The 15,758-nt window shown below is 41.2% G+C and overlaps 1 protein-coding gene across 1 annotated transcript; it reads left to right on the top strand.

Annotated features, from left to right (window-relative positions):
* Nucleotides 1–12,574: 12,574 nt before the first annotated feature.
* On the top strand, nucleotides 12,575–15,074 carry LOC119736991. The gene is made up of 2 exons (XM_038211037.1): nucleotides 12,575–13,264; nucleotides 14,071–15,074. The coding sequence occupies exon 2, from the start codon at nucleotides 14,203–14,205 to the stop codon at nucleotides 15,019–15,021; it is 819 nt and encodes a 272-aa protein (XP_038066965.1). The 5' UTR covers nucleotides 12,575–13,264; nucleotides 14,071–14,202; the 3' UTR covers nucleotides 15,022–15,074.
* Nucleotides 15,075–15,758: the final 684 nt, after the last annotated feature.

Below are 15,758 nucleotides of genomic sequence, written 5' to 3'. Positions count from 1 at the left end.
ATTATAGAAAAAAAAAACGCTCAAAGTCGAACTCTGCATACCTTCCATTTTAATACGCTTCAGGTTTTACCTCAAGAGCCAACCAAGAAATGAGCAAATGAGAAATGTGTAACTTTTCGGCATGACAAGCGGCTTTGATTTGAACGGTTGTGGTACATTAATGCTCTGTTCCAGTGAAAGCCTTGTGAACTATGCATTTACCCGAATCTCTCGCAATAAAATATATTTATATACCCTCAAAAATCGCAACAGTAAATATCTTGTGATGTACTTATGTGCATATACCACCCTCCACCCTTTCTTTCTGTGTGCCACGCCCATTTATCCGTTCAGTTCTGATACCTCCTTCTAATCCCCATGTCCTACAACCTAAAAGGTCCATGACATGAATTTTCCTTGGGAACATATTTTTTTTTTTTACAACTTCTACTCCTCTGAAATGCATGAAAAGTATTTGACATCTCTTTTTGGTTAATATTATTGAAAAGTGCGCTTCTTTAAACATTAAAAATATCCCATGCTTTTCCTGAAAAATGAGGGCGCTGTTGCTGTGATGTCATTTCAGGAAGATACTGTTTAGTTTAGAGGTTTTCTGTTAAAACTTTAAATCCAACATTTGCTCATTGAAACAATTTGTAAGAAAACTTTGCTCATTGGCCTATAATACTGTTATGTAGTGAAACAACAACAAATCACCATAGAAAATAAATTTTACGCCACATATCCAAAATTCTGGCTGATATAGCTGTAACATTGAGGTTCCTGCCTGAAATGACATCACACTTTTGCTTATGAATATGCAAAAATCATTAGCATAAAACCAAAAAGGCCAAAAAAAAATGGGCCCTTTAATCAGTATTATCCTTTTATCGTACATGTTATACTTTTGGCCGTATTTTATAATTGAAAGTTATTCATATGCCATGTTTTATCATGTGCGTGACGTCAATTAAGATTATAACTATAAGGTACGATTTGGTACTCAGGATATAACACAACCAAGAGCAGATTAAGCGCTTCCTGCATGCGAAAAAAACCCTCAATATTTGTCATTTCGTGGGATCCGTTCACATATATGAGGTTTGATCACACCATCATGCCGATATATTAGTCTTATTCACAGCAGGTATTCCTTAATTAACCCCACGTGGAGCATTGCTGTATACAGCTCTAGACCCACGCGCAACATTCTCCAGCAAATTCTATTAGTACGGAAAGGGCAAATGGCAGGATTGAAGACGACATGAACTCGAGCGGGCTTTCAGACGGATCTTATCTGCACCGCTGCATGCAACCAACGTGCGGCGAAAAGAGACCTACAATCATAGGAGGTATAGGGGCATGTGGTGAGGTCTGAATAGATCCACAGCGTTGGGCTAATAAAAAAAAAGCAACCGGACATGGACTGATTTCACTCGCTTTCAGTAAGAGATATTTTTCTGGGGAGAATTCTTTTGAACAACCGTTGGGTTGATCTATATAAATCGACTTCTGTACCACCGCGCGCGCCGACACGGCACGTGCCGTCAATTTGAGAGCAGATCCCCCACTGTCCTCATTCAACGTGACACGGTATTGGAACTGACAGGCGTACTTCGCTGGGAACAGGAATAATGCGCAGGTTAGCGTTATTGCCGGGGAATTCAATCAGTGCAGAGCAATAAGGGACCCGACTGGTATAAATGGTACGAGGGCTTATTGGCACAACATTGGTAACCTAAAAAAATAAATGTATGTGATTGAAATACGATTTGAGAGTGTGCACTCGAATAGGTTATGCTATCGTTTTACAGTATGCACTTTCTGAAATAACGTCAACATGAATGGCATAAATTGAGTTTGATATTTTTATGGATTGATTTGAAATTATCACAGTGCCAGAATTACAAGAATGACCTCGAACTTAAAGCTGAAACGCATTCAGTTCATTTCAACACGATATACCAGTTTTTTTCTTCAAACTTTCACATGATTTTTCGGTTGAGGCGTCTTGATGTGACTGACAGTCAGTCAGTTCAATTCCTTTTTGTCCTGGTACATACTGTAGTTTAGCGTAACGATACGTCCGTTCAGGTGCGGTTCTAGAGCCAATATTTTTGGGGAGCTAGCAGGGTGGATCCAGAATTTTTTTCAGGGAGGCGTGCTGAAATGTAGACCGGTTATTTTCTCCGGATACTTAGGACTCTGAAAATCAAAGGGGGAGGGGGGGGGGGGGGGGCTTGTGCCGTATTTTCAATGGGGAGCGCTGATAAAATCCTACAACCAGGCACATTATATTATTAACTACACGTTTACAAATGCACCCTTTCTCACGACTATTTATTTAGGGGGAGACCGTTCCCATGTACGTCACACTCTTACATTTTACCAGTGCAATTTTTTAATGCATTTTTTTTGGGGGGGGGGGGCTAGGCTAAAGCCCCCCCCCCCTAGCCCCCACCCCCCGTCGAACTGCCACTGCGTCTGTTCAGCACACAGCAAACAAGAGACTGCACTATACAATATCCAGACAAGTTAGACCCGTGGGCTCATTTTTCTTCAAAATTTACTTTCTATTTCTTCAGTTGAGCACAGCTGCACACTACAGGGTGACCCCCCAAAAAATACAACTCTAAAACATTTGGCTTTTAAATAAAACAGGATCTTGGATTGTTATGTTTTGGGTGTCAGATTCAAGCAGAGAGCTTTTCCTTTCAAATACTGAAAAAATCATGAAAATAACACTTTGGATTGATGAGAAAATGCCACTAATATGTAAAAGTAGTCATTTTCCATCCTGTACACAAGTACTTTAAACAGTGAAACATTTTACTGTAAGCCTACTGTGCAATTATCCTTCATTTGTGCAATTGCTTTAGTATTTTGACATATTTATGATGCTGAAAGGGTTTAAAATAAGACTAAAAAGGATGAGATGCCTGTTTAGGTGGAAAGTCAAAGGTTTTTCTATCAAATTCATTTGTACTCTTGTCATAATGCCGTGTTGTTTGTAAGGATTATAGGACATGCACAAATACATACAGTGAAAATCCCTTACTGTTGTTATTTTGTGTGTGTACAGGATGGAAAATGACTACTTTTGTATGATTGGCATTTTCTCAGCAACCCAAAGTGCTATTTTCATGATTTTCTTTTCAGTATTTGAAAGGAAAAGCTTTCAGCTTTAATCGGAAACCCAAAACATAAAAATCCACCTATCCCTTTTTTTAAAGGGAGTGTTTGAGGAGAAATAGGTTTGAGGAGAACTAAGGCAGCAGAATGGCCGAGTGGAAGGTTCGTTGTCCACAAATCCTGTGGCCAGGGTTCCAATCCCCCGATAAATTTTTGGGTTTTGTTTCAACAAACGCGTTCAGTCACTTGGTGACTTATTTTAATGTCGTAAAATACCAATGGTAACTAAGACTGATCGGTAAGTTCGACAGTTGGGACTGTTCGCCAAGTCCAGGTTAGCATCTTCGTAAAAGGTACGGGGCTCGTTTGGTTGATCTCGGCAACCAAGGGTTAGCTAGGTTGCCGCGTCGTGTCCTCCCTGTTATGCCACGGTGCTTGGTCTTCGGGTAATATGGAGGGGTGGGGAAGGAGGAGTAGTGGCCCGGGAAACGGGAGATCACAGAAGAGTCCAACCTGGTAGTCGGTAATGGATTCATGATCGGGTTGAATTTCTAAGCCCGACTCGTGAACGCTTGGTTAACACCACATAACTTTTTTTATCCCCCATTTTTTCCTCTTGGCAAGAGAATGGTATTATTAATGACGAAAAGATCATCTACATAAATCGATTTAAATATTTTATATGACGACTAATGAATTAAAACATATGGTTAATTTCAGCCGATTTTGCAGTGGCATAGCCAAGGGAAGGAAGGGGCGGGGGGGGGGGCACCGTCTGGAAAAAAATCATTCGAAAACTTCCCCAAAATATTGTATGTATTTATCCCAATTTCTAGGAATTTATCCCAGTTGTTATTTCACGAGTAGTTGAACACTTATATCATCTAAGTATAGTCCGATTCTCAGCTTACTATGTTGTTGCGGACGCTAGTGTTACAACGTGAACCATCTCCATGGAAAATTTCGAAGAGGATCAAAAAATTATTTGCCGACCCAACCCATGTGCATTGTTCAGCAAGCGCCGTAGGCGCTACGGCTGACCGATTTCGGCCCAGCACACAATGATGACGGGCTTATTAGCATATTCATTAGCGTCACTCGGCGTGACATGGCGTGGGTCTCGGTATCGACCAATGGAAGCCGGCAAAGAGGGTTATATTTGTTAATAAACAACTCGTGAATGAGGCTTTTATCCAATTGTTTACTGCACACCGTAATGGATAGGAACCTCATTAATATTTGTCAGGCTTGAAAAGATTGACATATATTGCAAACGCCAGTGTTCCAACTTTCAAAAATGCGCGTAGCCAGGCCTATTTTTCCAATTTCAACGCAAAGTAATGAGCATATCACAACGATTTTTAGCACATACTTGGATCATTATAAGGGAAATAAATCCTGAATGCTGCATGAAGATACGGTCTTCCAAACTGGAGAAATACATTTCAGAGATTTCACCCGCCAACGTGAACATGTGTGTGTAAAGGTAGTTTCATCAAAATAAAGTGTTACGTAACCTTTAGAAATCGCCCTTCGCAACCACATGACTGAAACCGGGGAGTGTAAGTTGTGAATTAAACCAATTTAAACCATGAGAACCAGAAAGCATGTGTTTCCCCGAGAATAAAGGATTTTGTCATAATACCTGCGCTGTGACAAAATCTCATATTACAGGAGATAAAATATACATGCAGTCTGTACAGCATTGTACATTTTGCTGAAGTTGGCATCCCGTTGCCACAACATTTAAGTTTAATGTGGTCTATACGTGGCAGTTAGAGCATATTCTAGATATTGCAACAGAAAGTCGTGCTGTGAACGGCTGTTGCATGTTTAGTTTCTTTTTAAATAGCGTTGCATAAATTGTGCAGTGCCACGAAGCACACATTCGGTATTAAGAGTCCGGCTGCCATTTTTGAACATACGTTCCTTGCTGTATGCCATGGCGTGTTCCAATGCGGTGATAATATTGCGATCAAAATAATTATATCATTAGATTTGGTACCCGTCCGTTATTTCCTGGAATTTAATACAAGGAAACTGCGCGGTATTTATATTCGTATTATTATTCTTTGCAACTAGCTGAACTTTGGTTTTATTTCGGTTTTTTGTGTGCATGTGGAAATATTTTTGTGGAAGTGTTTTACACCAACTAAGCTTATTGACTACATTCAGTGCAAAACCAATTTGTGAAGTGTAACCATCAAACAGCCGTCTGCAATCCGACGAAACAAATGTTTACAAGGTTGGATTTTTCCGCCTAATAATGAGGTTGCTGAGAATATTGCAAGGCTTCACAAAAGCAAATATGTTGAATATCTTTGACAAATCGTGCACATTCCAGTGACTTTTTACAACTGATGAAAGAAGAAGAGACAAAAACGCAACTCATTCTTGGTCCATTCCAACGGCATTACCACAGTTAAAGGGTTTACTCTGTACCTACACGACACATCATATGACAAGGGTATAAATGAATTTGATGAAGATACCTTTTATTTTCCACCTGAACAGGCGTCTTATCCTTTTTAGAGCTATGTTTAAGCTTTTCAGCATCATGTCAGAATATTAAAACAATTGTACAAACGAAAGCTGTTTGAAGAACCACTGGAAAGGGTGAAAATTACGACGCCTCATAATTCCGAAATTTCGGACTGATGAGGCGTCGGACTTATGATACGGCCCCAAGAAGTCATATTCTGGTCCATCTGTGACCAACAAAGGCAATTTCAAGGCAGAATTTCAGTTCCCCGTGTCCCCAGTGGTTACTGTTTCTTCACAGTACGATGCACTCGTCACATCGTATACCGGATCCGATCATGGCACGGTGCATGGACGGGGCATGCGTGCAGGAATGGCTGCCGGCTTAAATGCTTGTACGATAAGGGTAAAATAACAACATTTTGCACGAGATACCTGAGCGACCGAGCCGTGAGAGCATAGAGAGAGAGGATGCTTACAGCCCAGCGCTGGCACGCATTTCCCCGCTAGCTCCAAGTCCTTCCTGTTTTTTGGACATTTCTCGAGACTGGAAACAAGCGGGGGTTTTGCCTGGAGGCGAGGTTTAAGGTGCTCTGAACATAATTGTATTATTACTTTCTTGTCTACAGACCTAATCCGCATCATGTTGCTCCTGCCTTGCGTGATTACCAAGTCGAGGTCAAGAGCTTTCTGTTTCCTTTGGAGACTTCATGTACCTTAGTCATCCGACGCAAGAGATCGCATTAAGTTGGTATTAACAAATTATAGGAACAAAAAAGTTCTACAAGTCAAGGCCATTGAGAAAATGTGCATGACTCTTAATTAAAGTACATGTATACAATTTCAAGAATTATTCGATTTTCTTACTATTAAGTTACAAGACGACCTACCTTGCAAGTTGTTCTGGTTGATGACTCATGATCAGATGGTCAGAGGGTTCGATTCCAGCTGCCGACTGTCATGTTGTGGCCCTGGGCAAGCTGCTTTACCCCTTTATCTCTCTCTCAACCGGGAATATAAATAGGTGCCGGGATTAGATTGGAGACACCTGCAATGGTTTGGCATCCCGATGAATTCGTCGATTTATGTCAAAGTAACTCAAGGTAAGCTGCGCTAATCTGATCAACCATAACTCGAAAGACAAATTTCACTTTTTACTTGGTCATGGTCAACACCATTATTATTAATCTTCATTAAAAAAGTCTCTTTAGAAGATGAATAAAATACCCCCCAACCCCCGAATTGTTCAACCAAGAAAATAGTTATCTTTGGTGCCTTCATTTGAAACACCTGTCCATCAACAATGCGAGCCCCTTAAAGATAATCATTTTTTTTCATTGAGAAAGCTTGCATTTATAATTCTTGCAGATTTTCCCTTGGGAAATCAACGGGCATGGATCGTGACCCTCTTGCATTTTTTCTCCACTATAAATGTGAATAGTTTTTTCCTGGCTGTCTTATATTGATCCGTCGATTTTTTTTTTTAGAACATTCGGTGATGATGTATGAAGCTGACGGAGAGCCATTGAGATTACTTTCATTTCACGGTCGATTAGTTTCATTCATACGTCACTGGGCACTGAGAGGGAAGACATCGTAGATCATTAAGGAAATCGATTGAGACGGATCGCCGTCGTTTCGTGCAAATTGCAGTGTTTTATTTATGGCTTGTCGTAATTGCAAAATGTTCGCCAACTTGATTACATTTAGCTTTTTTCCACCTTTATATTTTAAACTACTGTTTTACTCTTTAAACTTCTATTATTTTGAACAGGGCTTTATGCCAATAGAGCAGTCTGTCATCAGGCAAGTTTCATAACATTTTTCAGTAGAAATATCATCAGAAGAACAAGCAGGCCCAGATTATCCAATAGGCACAATAAGAACTATGCCTAAAGCCTACGAAACATTCAGGGGGGTCTAGGAAAAAAAATGTGAGGGCCTATACGAAAATACAGATAATTTCATCACTGTCGGCCGCTACGCATTAGCCCTTTTGAAGTTTGGCGAACACAGCGCCTCAGTACACGGTACTCAATGTCGGCACTTTTCAACACGGCAAATTTTCGCCGCTGCGAGCATTTCATGACGTCAAGTTTGCTTCGCATTCCCATTTTTTATTAATTCGAAGTACCAAAATTTCCTGCCAACAACAGGAGTAAATGACACTGATTTTCAGTCCAAAACAAGATGAAGCATCCGTCGGCCTTACATTAATGTCGAGTAATTACAACGTGCATTACATTAAACTTAGCTGCTTAATGAAGTCCTTGATTCAGCCGACTAAAGCACATTACAATTAGCACAGAGAGACTCAACCATGTGACTCATTCCTTTAGTACGAAGGCTGCACGCTGCTGCCCGCCCGGAAGATTTAATTTGAACATGATCCATGATAAACAGAACATGCTTTTGCTTCTAGTCAAGTGTGACTGATGGGATTACAATGTGCCCGCCCCATCACGGATTAAGGAAGAATGCAGTTTGAATTAACCATAATTAACGCCACTTCTATCGCAATATCGTCCAACTGCAGCGACAGAGTTAAAGAGAGTGAGCCCGTGGAATCTGCAGTCAGTTTGAGGCATGGGCGTCCTTTGAAAATGGTGGTCCTCCGTTGTTATTGCCAAAATACTTTAAGCAATGGACTTCAGAGTTTCTGGCTTCACGCCGCTTGTCGGTTTGAAGTAATAAACAGAATATGTGTTGTGGAAGTTAGGGTAAACAACCAACTAACATATCAAGAGATGCGTGCACTGTTGCGAGAACTGTTTCTCCAGTTTGATTCACGAGATACTCTAAAATGCAAATTGACCTGTAGGCCTGTTGTTTTTGATCTGGTTTGGTTTTGTGTACAGCGAAAAGTAACAATCTAAAACTATAAGAAAGACAAAAATAAAGGATTACGGGCAAAATACGCATTACACAATAAGCCTGACATCAATAAGACTTATTACCAAAAGATGAGTATTAAAATATGTATGAGATTTTGAGACCCGTTTCATCTTTCTTTTGATTCAGGAAAAAAAATAAACAGCCCAGGAAATGCAGATTAACCTAATACAGCTTCTATCTGGTTTATAGCTTTATTTATTTAGCGAATCCAAGAATCTAAATGCATATAAAAAGTACCCTGAATTAGTAAAGATTAAAGGCATTGTAAGGAGGATCCCGAAATAAGAACGGTTTGATGATAAGTATTTAAATATGTATGAGATTTTGAGAGTTGTTTTATCATCGGAGTCAGGAAAACAAAAATCAGGTAATGCAGACTGGTCTGTACTGGTTTCATGCGGTTTGGTTTGGTTAATTTAGAGCAATCAAACAATCTAATTTTTTATGGAGAAGCTCATCAAATTTAATCAGAATTTGCGGCGAGTACAAGAATGACACGAAATAGCTTGTGGCGGATCTACAGGGCCGTACAAAATAAGAACATCTTGCAGAAAAGCGTCGCACATGCCTGCTAGCCCTCCCCCTCTCCCTGTAACAGCTACCCCCCCCCCCCAGCCAAAGCTGGAACTGCCATTAGTTATAGCCTAAAATAAAGAATGCTGAAAACTAATGTAGCCCTTTAGTTATATGTTGATAAAGAAACATATATAAATATTACCCCGGATTGGACATTTTGGGAGACATCCCCATAGACTTGTGCACAAAATTTTTACAAACTTAAATGTGCCCTAACCCAAATTCCCTTGTCCTTTTTCCACGAATTTCGATATGTTTACTAATTAGACCACGAGCAACAAATGTAATCTTATTGCGACAGTACAATGTTGCCTCTAAAGGGGGCTGTGACTTTAGGGAGACATGAAAAATTTTCCCTAATGACCGATGTCTCCCATCGTGCGAAGAAATAACGATAACGTGTCTCCTTAATGGTACCATTACACGTATAAGCTGAACGCTCCCATTTTAAATCTTATTCCCCAAACACAAGTGATGAAAACATACGGCCAGGATGATCAGTCATATTCAACGGACCGTCATCGAGTCGGACAAGGATCATTTCGTCTTTCGAGGCATCTCGGTTTATTCTGTCAGTGTCTAAAGCTAATAAACAGAGTGCATACCTTGCTAGCAGATGGTTATACACATGATAATTGATAGAGTCATTAATTTATCGTGGTTTGAAAGGTGACAAATTGCAAGGTCATTTTTTTTTTCAGAGCAAAATCTCTGTTTTAGATATCACTTTTACTCAACCCCAACTAAAATAAAACCCACCCCCCAAAATTGACGTCTAATTTAGAAAAGTAATTTATCATTATTGTTTTCAGTCACGTACGTGCAATTTTATATTTCACACATTCAGGTTTTTTTTGTATGGAATCAAACCCATCGCCCTGCGGCGGTAACAGGAATTGGACTTTAAATTGGCGGCAAATTGAGGCGGCAACTGAGGCCAACAAAAGAAAAGAAACAGAAAGGGTTTTCGAAATCAAGAGCAAGGAGGATAATGTCAACAAAGAGAATGGCGAGAAATGGCAAATGGTTCGGTGAGCGAGTCACGTCCAAAAAAGTAACCTGCGGCAAATATACGTCACTACATGATGACTGGAGTGGACCTTTGTATATGACAGCTTTTTGCTCGGAGTCGCCTGTGAATCAAAAATAGAAAATACAAATATAGTATAATAAAATTACGTTTCTAAAATGCTTGAACAGAGCAATACATTTCTCCCTTGTTAGTTAACTAAAATCAAATTGGGCTGGTTTCTAAATAAAGAAACCAATCAAAAATCTAAGAAATGAGAAAAACAGGGTTTTAATTAATTTGATTAGCTACATTTTATTGCGGGCAAAAAGAAATTGGTATGGCTCCCAGTTCATGCGGAAACGCTGCCCGCATGCATATTTCTTTTCCGTAGGTGGTGTAGCCATTTTATGAGCAATTCAGCAGTTTTGATGGAATCACTGAATGCAAGACTCTAAGGTTCTCGGGCTCTTTTTCCCCTTGAATAAAAATTACCCCAACAATAAATTTGGAGAAGATAAATAGTCGATGAAAAATGGGCATATGTGGATTTGAACTAGGGATCTTTCGACCCACAGTACATCTCACTATCCACTAGTATAGGCTACATAAAATGCTTTAATGTAACTACATGTAGTTGACTTAATAATAACATTGGTGTGTGATGTCATTGTTATGTTTCATGAATAAACATAATTTTCCCATCGAAACTACTGAATTCTTAATACGCCTACGAAAAAAAAGGCGCCGACCGCACCACTGTTAAGAGGTATAGCGCCCTCTAGCGGAACACTCAATATCTCGACAGTTCAGGGGTGCAAGTCCACGTATTTACGTTAAAACTGTTTCCATTTACGTTCCAATGAAATGGTTTCTAAATTCCTTTCGTATTATTGACTCTCATCTCTAGAGTGACAGGCTTAGCCTGACACAGTTTCAAAATAAACATCCGTTTAGCAAGCATCAGTTATGTGATATATCATTTTCTATTGACAGTTATTTGAGGTAGGCCTAATTCAAAATGACACGGTGAAATGTGGCTATCGGTGGTGCACGCTAGTTTGGACGCAAAGTGCATTGGTGACGAACCCTGCGGCTGTTGGGTGAATGTCCTTTCCCTACGGTCCAATGGAGAAAAAGCCCCGAAACAGTAAAAAAAAACAGCATGGTATTGAAACTGCCAGACAAAATAATACGCTGTCGTGTCAGGAAACCAAGGATTTAAGGTTCATGTCACATTTCATTAGCGACAACATAAGATAAACAAAACAAGGTCTAAGAACTTACCTGAAAATGAAACTGATACCACACTTTAAACAAATCTGAGTTCACTTCGTGTCGTCTTAGTAAACTTGTTGTCATCAATGCACTTCTTGCTCAATTCGTGGCAATAATTGCTTCGGCAATGTTTCGAAGTGTGAAACTTCTTTCCTCTAGTTTGAAGCTCCAATGCCTTTGAATAGGGCGAAGAGTACGGGCAAACATTCCTAGCTAGTTTCCATCGCTCTCTTTTTTGTTCATATAAACTACGAAGCTTTGAAGTGATTGCGTTTTCCACGTGTACTGTAAGGGCAATAGCGTCATGTAAAATAATCAGACTATGGAAGACTTTGCCATGCTTACTTATCAACGAATTATTTTGTTTTTTATTTTTTTGGAATTCCAAAAATGGCCTTGGGAAATACTTTATTTTTTTTTTAAACCGCTTAAATATTATTTCCTCCGAAAAAACAACGATCGATTGTGTTGGTTAATAATTTTAATTTGTTTTACTATTAAACTCCAATTACTGTTGTGACGTCCATTTAACAGTTTTTACCTTTCAAACAGCCCCCGTCCCCCCGCCCCCTAAATCCGCCGGTGATTCTCAGACCTCTTTGGCCTTGTCGATCACATAACGCGAGTTTGTTGGTTGAAATTAGTACTGTACAAGCCGATGCCCCTGTCAAAGAACGCAGGCTAAAAACGCTTTCGCGAAATATTGTTAAAGGAAACGCAAAGCATTATGGGTAAATTGCGCTATGATTCATCCACGCTAAAGTAATTTCCCCCGGTCTCGACTTTAAAATCTATCAAATCAGAGCTCACAGAAATTTGTCTTTTCCAATGCCTGGATAGGGCGGTAGGTACGAGCAAACATTCCTTGCTTGTTTCGATATCTCTCTCTTTTTTTTCCATATGAACTACATAGCCAGATATCAAGTGTCAAATGTCGGTAAACATATTGATATAAATGCAATCCCTCCTTGATAAATTGCTCCAACTGGGTGATTCCATCCAGGGGTTGCATGGATGAAACTTCCAATATATCCCCTGCATCCCATTCATTCCCACTATCAGTGCAACGTATACTGCGTAAGACAATCCCGTTCCCCGTTTTGCAAACCCCCCTCTCGTCGTCCCTAATGGTTCATCCCAATGTGACAATCGCGCGACAACTTCTTCAACGCATTGGTTTGTGTGTTGTTCACGCGCACATAGCCCCGTTGGTGGTGACTGATGATTATGGTTTCCGGCGAAAGTGCGGGCACGTGTGTGCACGGGGAACTGAGCTCATCACTCGGCTTGCTATCCACTACATACGATAGCATGAACTGTCACCACACACACGCGAATGCAATACTGTGCCGTGAATCTGTGCGAGGGGCTGCGCACCGTACACTGGACTAAAAGCTATCTATGTACAACTGATGGTGGATTGCAATTCAAGTTTGCGATCGCTCTTTCAATGCAAGCGCGGCTGTTCCTAAAGGCCCGTATATAGAGCTCGGCGTACGGTGCGGGGCGGAACTCAATCGTTGGAGGCAGTGCAACGGTCGATCCACCTGCAAGATATAGGCGTGTGGAGGTCTGCTCGGAGAAGAAGACACCTGATCTGGGTAGGAGAAATACCAAGTGCGGTCGAGTCTCTGTCAATTGTCGTTGTAAGGCGGATGGAACAACACCAAGTGACACAACAATCAATACGAGCTGGTGATAGATTGCGGCGAAATCGGCTTTCTGGCTTAATTATCGGAGGAACGACAACTCATCTCAAGTGAACTGTCCGAATTTTTTCTTATCTCGATGGACGGCATTTTTTCAGTGTTAATGTGGACTAAGTGGTGTTAACATCAAACAGTCAATCACTGGATGAAGGATATTAATTTGTTAGAAGGTGGCGATTGAAGGCGGACGACAACGAAGGACCAGGTACTTTACGTCTTTTCACCCTTTAAAATGTTCATTGAAATGCTGAATTGGTTACTAAATTAAGTACAAACATTTTTGTTTTCGAAAAACAAGTGTCCGAGTTTCCTTTTAAAATATTTAAGGTAAAGTGATTCTTTAGGAATATCATAAGCGCGAAGCAAAAGAAGATGTGGGGATGAAGGACTACCAAAGAACGCCACAGTTACTGATTATATCGAATTCACATTTCCATTTATGTGAATTCACAGAAATCAACCGCCTTTCAGATATAAATTAATCAAACCAGTTGACGTTTGTCTAATCTTTTTCATTTTTCAAACCGTTTGCGTCCGCAAACACAATTTGTTTCACCAATTTCCACAAACCTGTAGTGTCCACAGAATACTGAGGACCGAATGCCGTCCCAGGATTTCCATTTTGCCTGAGATGTTTGCGCAGGTTTGATTAATGTCTGTGTGGTTTGTCGTGGATGATTGCACGCACAGATCTGGTTACCGCACGATCTTGCATAAACGTCAAATCTTGCATATCGGTTATGTCTAACTGTTTTTTTTGTCTTGGATAGGGTCTGTGAAACATTGTTCAATCGAATAATGTTTCTTTCAATATTATTGTGAGAGGTAGATGAACTGTGGCGTCCACGGATCATTTTAAAATGCAAAATCGTCTACATTTTTCGTTCCCAAACGTTTCGATGATTTCGGATGCATGGACAGTGACGTAAACATGCAGCCAAACGTGTGTTTGTGGTGAAATCTCGGGAGTGGTGTGTTAATAACCACAGTTCGTATTTTCCTTTATTTCAGAGCACCACCTGGGATTGTTAATGGTTTTCAGCGAGTGATCTCATATGTTGCTAATACTAGAGGATCTGCTTTACGCGGTCTAAAACACATCTGTCTGACGTCTACTTGACCGTCGTAACACACAGGATAACTATGGCCTTACGTGAGGTGGAGCCAAAGTCGGTCATCAAAGCGGTCCTCGTTTCACTGATTTTCTCGTTCGTCTTCCTGCCCTCTTGCCTCCAAGCCAACAACAGTACGGAGCTTCCTACCACGCCCACGACCACACCCACGCGGGTACCTACCAGAGCTACTACGCAGGCCGGGGGACTGCAGGGCAGCCGGCAGCAACCCACCGAGGAAGGCTCCGGGTACGTGCAGGTGGCAACCAAGAAAACCACGGTGGATGCTCGGCGTGAGCCGGTGCAGGCGGGGCCCAGGAAAATGATCGAACCCTCCAGCCAGCCTAACGATATCGTCTCCAAGTTCCTCACCTACCTGGCCTACATCGAGGACAACCGGAACGACTGCGAGGCGGGGACCTGGGCGGTGGTGCTGGACAAAGGAGCCACCAGCTACGGCCCCAACAGGTACATGCGACAGGCCATGAGGACAGTCGAGACAGCCAACTTCTTCACCAGGATATGGCGCAGCAAAGCCCTCTCGGGAGTCCAGCACAACGAGGAGTTCTTCTTCAACGTGGTAGCCTCCAACGTGGAGAACGACGACGATATATTTGCCTTTGGGAATTGTTACGACGCCCACGAGTTCTTGGATTATAGTATCTTCTGTCCCTACGCGTACCGGCTGCCGGATGGCGGGATACGGGTCAAGGATCTCTCCCTGGCCTACCCATACCTCACTAACGATTCCGAGTGGTTCTTTGAGGCTCGCCGGAACGTGGAGAGGTTACTTACCCAAAATAGAGTCGTCATAAACAGTGAGTATACACACGTTCATTCGTTCACATAATACACCAATGGCGGATCTAACGGGAGTTAGGGACCCCTCCGCTCCCTTGGGCCGCAAAATAAAGCACAATAACAGGGAAAATAGCACATGCTTCCGAAACCCCCTCTGCTAAATCCCCTTTTGAGCCAACCCTGGATCCGCCCTGTTATAGTGGTTCTGGGGAGATGTTCTAATCGAATCTGAGTTTTCTGAGGTTCAGTTTATGAAGGCATTATAAACACTGTAGTGTCAGTGAAGAAGTTGACCTCCTTTTTACGACACGTTTGTTATATAACCTTGATAAGAATACGGGTACTTCAGCAGCACTTATAGCTAGTCAAAGCACTTCACACACGTTACAGTGATTTAGTGCGGGTTGTTAAAAAGCGCTTGGAACAAAATCCAATGGTTTAACAAAGAAAACGCTAAACCAGAAATTATAGTTATAGAGAAAATTCAACATAGAGATCAAAACCTTGGCCTGGAAGTTGGGACGTGAACATTATTAAGGCACATGCGACATAAGGGGCAATACGAATTACGCGCCCAGAAAATTGCAGAAACTGACAGGGTTTTTTTCTATTAGATCAGTTCATTGACCCCACTGTCCTCAAATTTAAAGGGTCATACTCAATCTCACAGCGGATACCTGCCCGGATTATAGCTGCCGTTATTGAAGCCACTGTAATAAGTTCCCTTCCAAGTGGTCGTTGTTGTATTTTTGGAGGGACTCGTTCTTAATTACAGCTCTGACATCT

The sequence above is a fragment of the Patiria miniata genome, unplaced genomic scaffold (genome assembly GCF_015706575.1).
Source record: "Patiria miniata isolate m_02_andy unplaced genomic scaffold, ASM1570657v1 HiC_scaffold_3, whole genome shotgun sequence".
Taxonomy (NCBI): Eukaryota; Metazoa; Echinodermata; class Asteroidea; order Valvatida; family Asterinidae; genus Patiria; species Patiria miniata.
The sequence above is the reverse complement of the archived record's forward strand: the minus strand, read 5'-3'. Positions and strand labels throughout refer to the sequence as shown.

Excerpts from the sequence above, each read along its gene's own strand:
- LOC119736991 (XM_038211037.1), top strand. The coding sequence starts at position 14,203 with ATGGCCTTACGTGAGGTGGAGCCAAAGTCGGTCATCAAAGCGGTCCTC.